Source organism: Chaetura pelagica, unplaced genomic scaffold (assembly GCF_000747805.2).
Source record: "Chaetura pelagica isolate M959 unplaced genomic scaffold, ChaPel_1.0 scaffold1149, whole genome shotgun sequence".
Classification (NCBI taxonomy): domain Eukaryota; kingdom Metazoa; phylum Chordata; class Aves; order Apodiformes; family Apodidae; genus Chaetura; species Chaetura pelagica.
The window spans coordinates 10,753-11,664 of record NW_009954632.1 but is presented as its reverse complement, the minus strand read 5'-3'; the positions used below and the strand labels follow the sequence as shown (position 1 = coordinate 11,664).

The following is a 912-nucleotide window of genomic DNA, read 5'->3' as shown; positions in this document are numbered from 1 at the left end:
GGGGATGGAGAGGGGGGGGTGGGCAGGGCCAGGGCAGGGGCAGGATCGTCTCTTGCTGGCCGCCCCGTCACAAGAGGACACAGGGCTTCTTGGGCTTGGCTGGGGCAGGGTTGAGCACGGCCCTCACGGCCTCGGTGAACACATCCTTGATGCCCTCCTGGTTGAGCGCCGAGCACTCCAGGTACTTGACGGCGCGGATCTGCTTGGAGAGGCTGATGCCCTGCTGGGTGGTGATGGGCGCCTGGTTCTGCTCCTTCAGCCGCTTCACGGTCTCGGGGTTGTTCCTCAGATCCTTCTTGGTGCCCACGAGCAGGATGGGCACGCTGGGGCAGTGGTGACACACCTCGGGGTACCACTTGTGCTTGACGTTCTCGTAGGAGGGCGGGCTGGCGATGGAGAAGCAGATGATGAAGACGTTGGTCTGGGGGTAGGAAAGCGTCCGCAGGCGGTCGTACTCCTCCTGGCCGGCCGTGTCCCACAGGTTTAAGTTAATAGTCCTGCCATCCACCGTGTTCTGGGCGCTGTAGTTGTCGAAGACGGTGGGGATGTACTCCTTGGGGAAGGCGTTGGTGGTGTAGCAGATCAGCAGGCAGGTCTTGCCCACCGCCCCGTCGCCCACCACCACGCACTTGATGCTCTGCATCCCGGCGGCTCCGCGGCCCCTCAGCAGCCTGTGGGGAGGGGAGAGGCTCAGGGCAGGGGGGACACGCCAGGGGTGGCCTCACTGTTGTCCCCCCACAACTGCTTGGGCACCCTGAGGAGGGTCACGCTTGGGCCACCCTCCCTGCTGCAGCCCAGGTGAGATTCCCAGCCAGGTATGTGCCCCCCAGGCAGCCCCCATTCTGGGCAGCAGGTTGGAGACCCCCAGTGAGGAAGCACATCCCCTGATCCAGGGCCCATCCAACCTGCCCT

The 912-nt window shown here is 64.9% G+C and overlaps 1 protein-coding gene across 1 annotated transcript; it reads right to left on the bottom strand.

The window, feature by feature from the left end:
- Positions 1-67: 67 nt before the first annotated feature.
- RHOG (ras homolog family member G) lies at positions 68-643 on the bottom strand. Its single transcript, XM_010005571.1, has one exon. The coding sequence runs from the start codon at positions 641-643 to the stop codon at positions 68-70; it is 576 nt and encodes a 191-aa protein (XP_010003873.1).
- Positions 644-912: the final 269 nt, after the last annotated feature.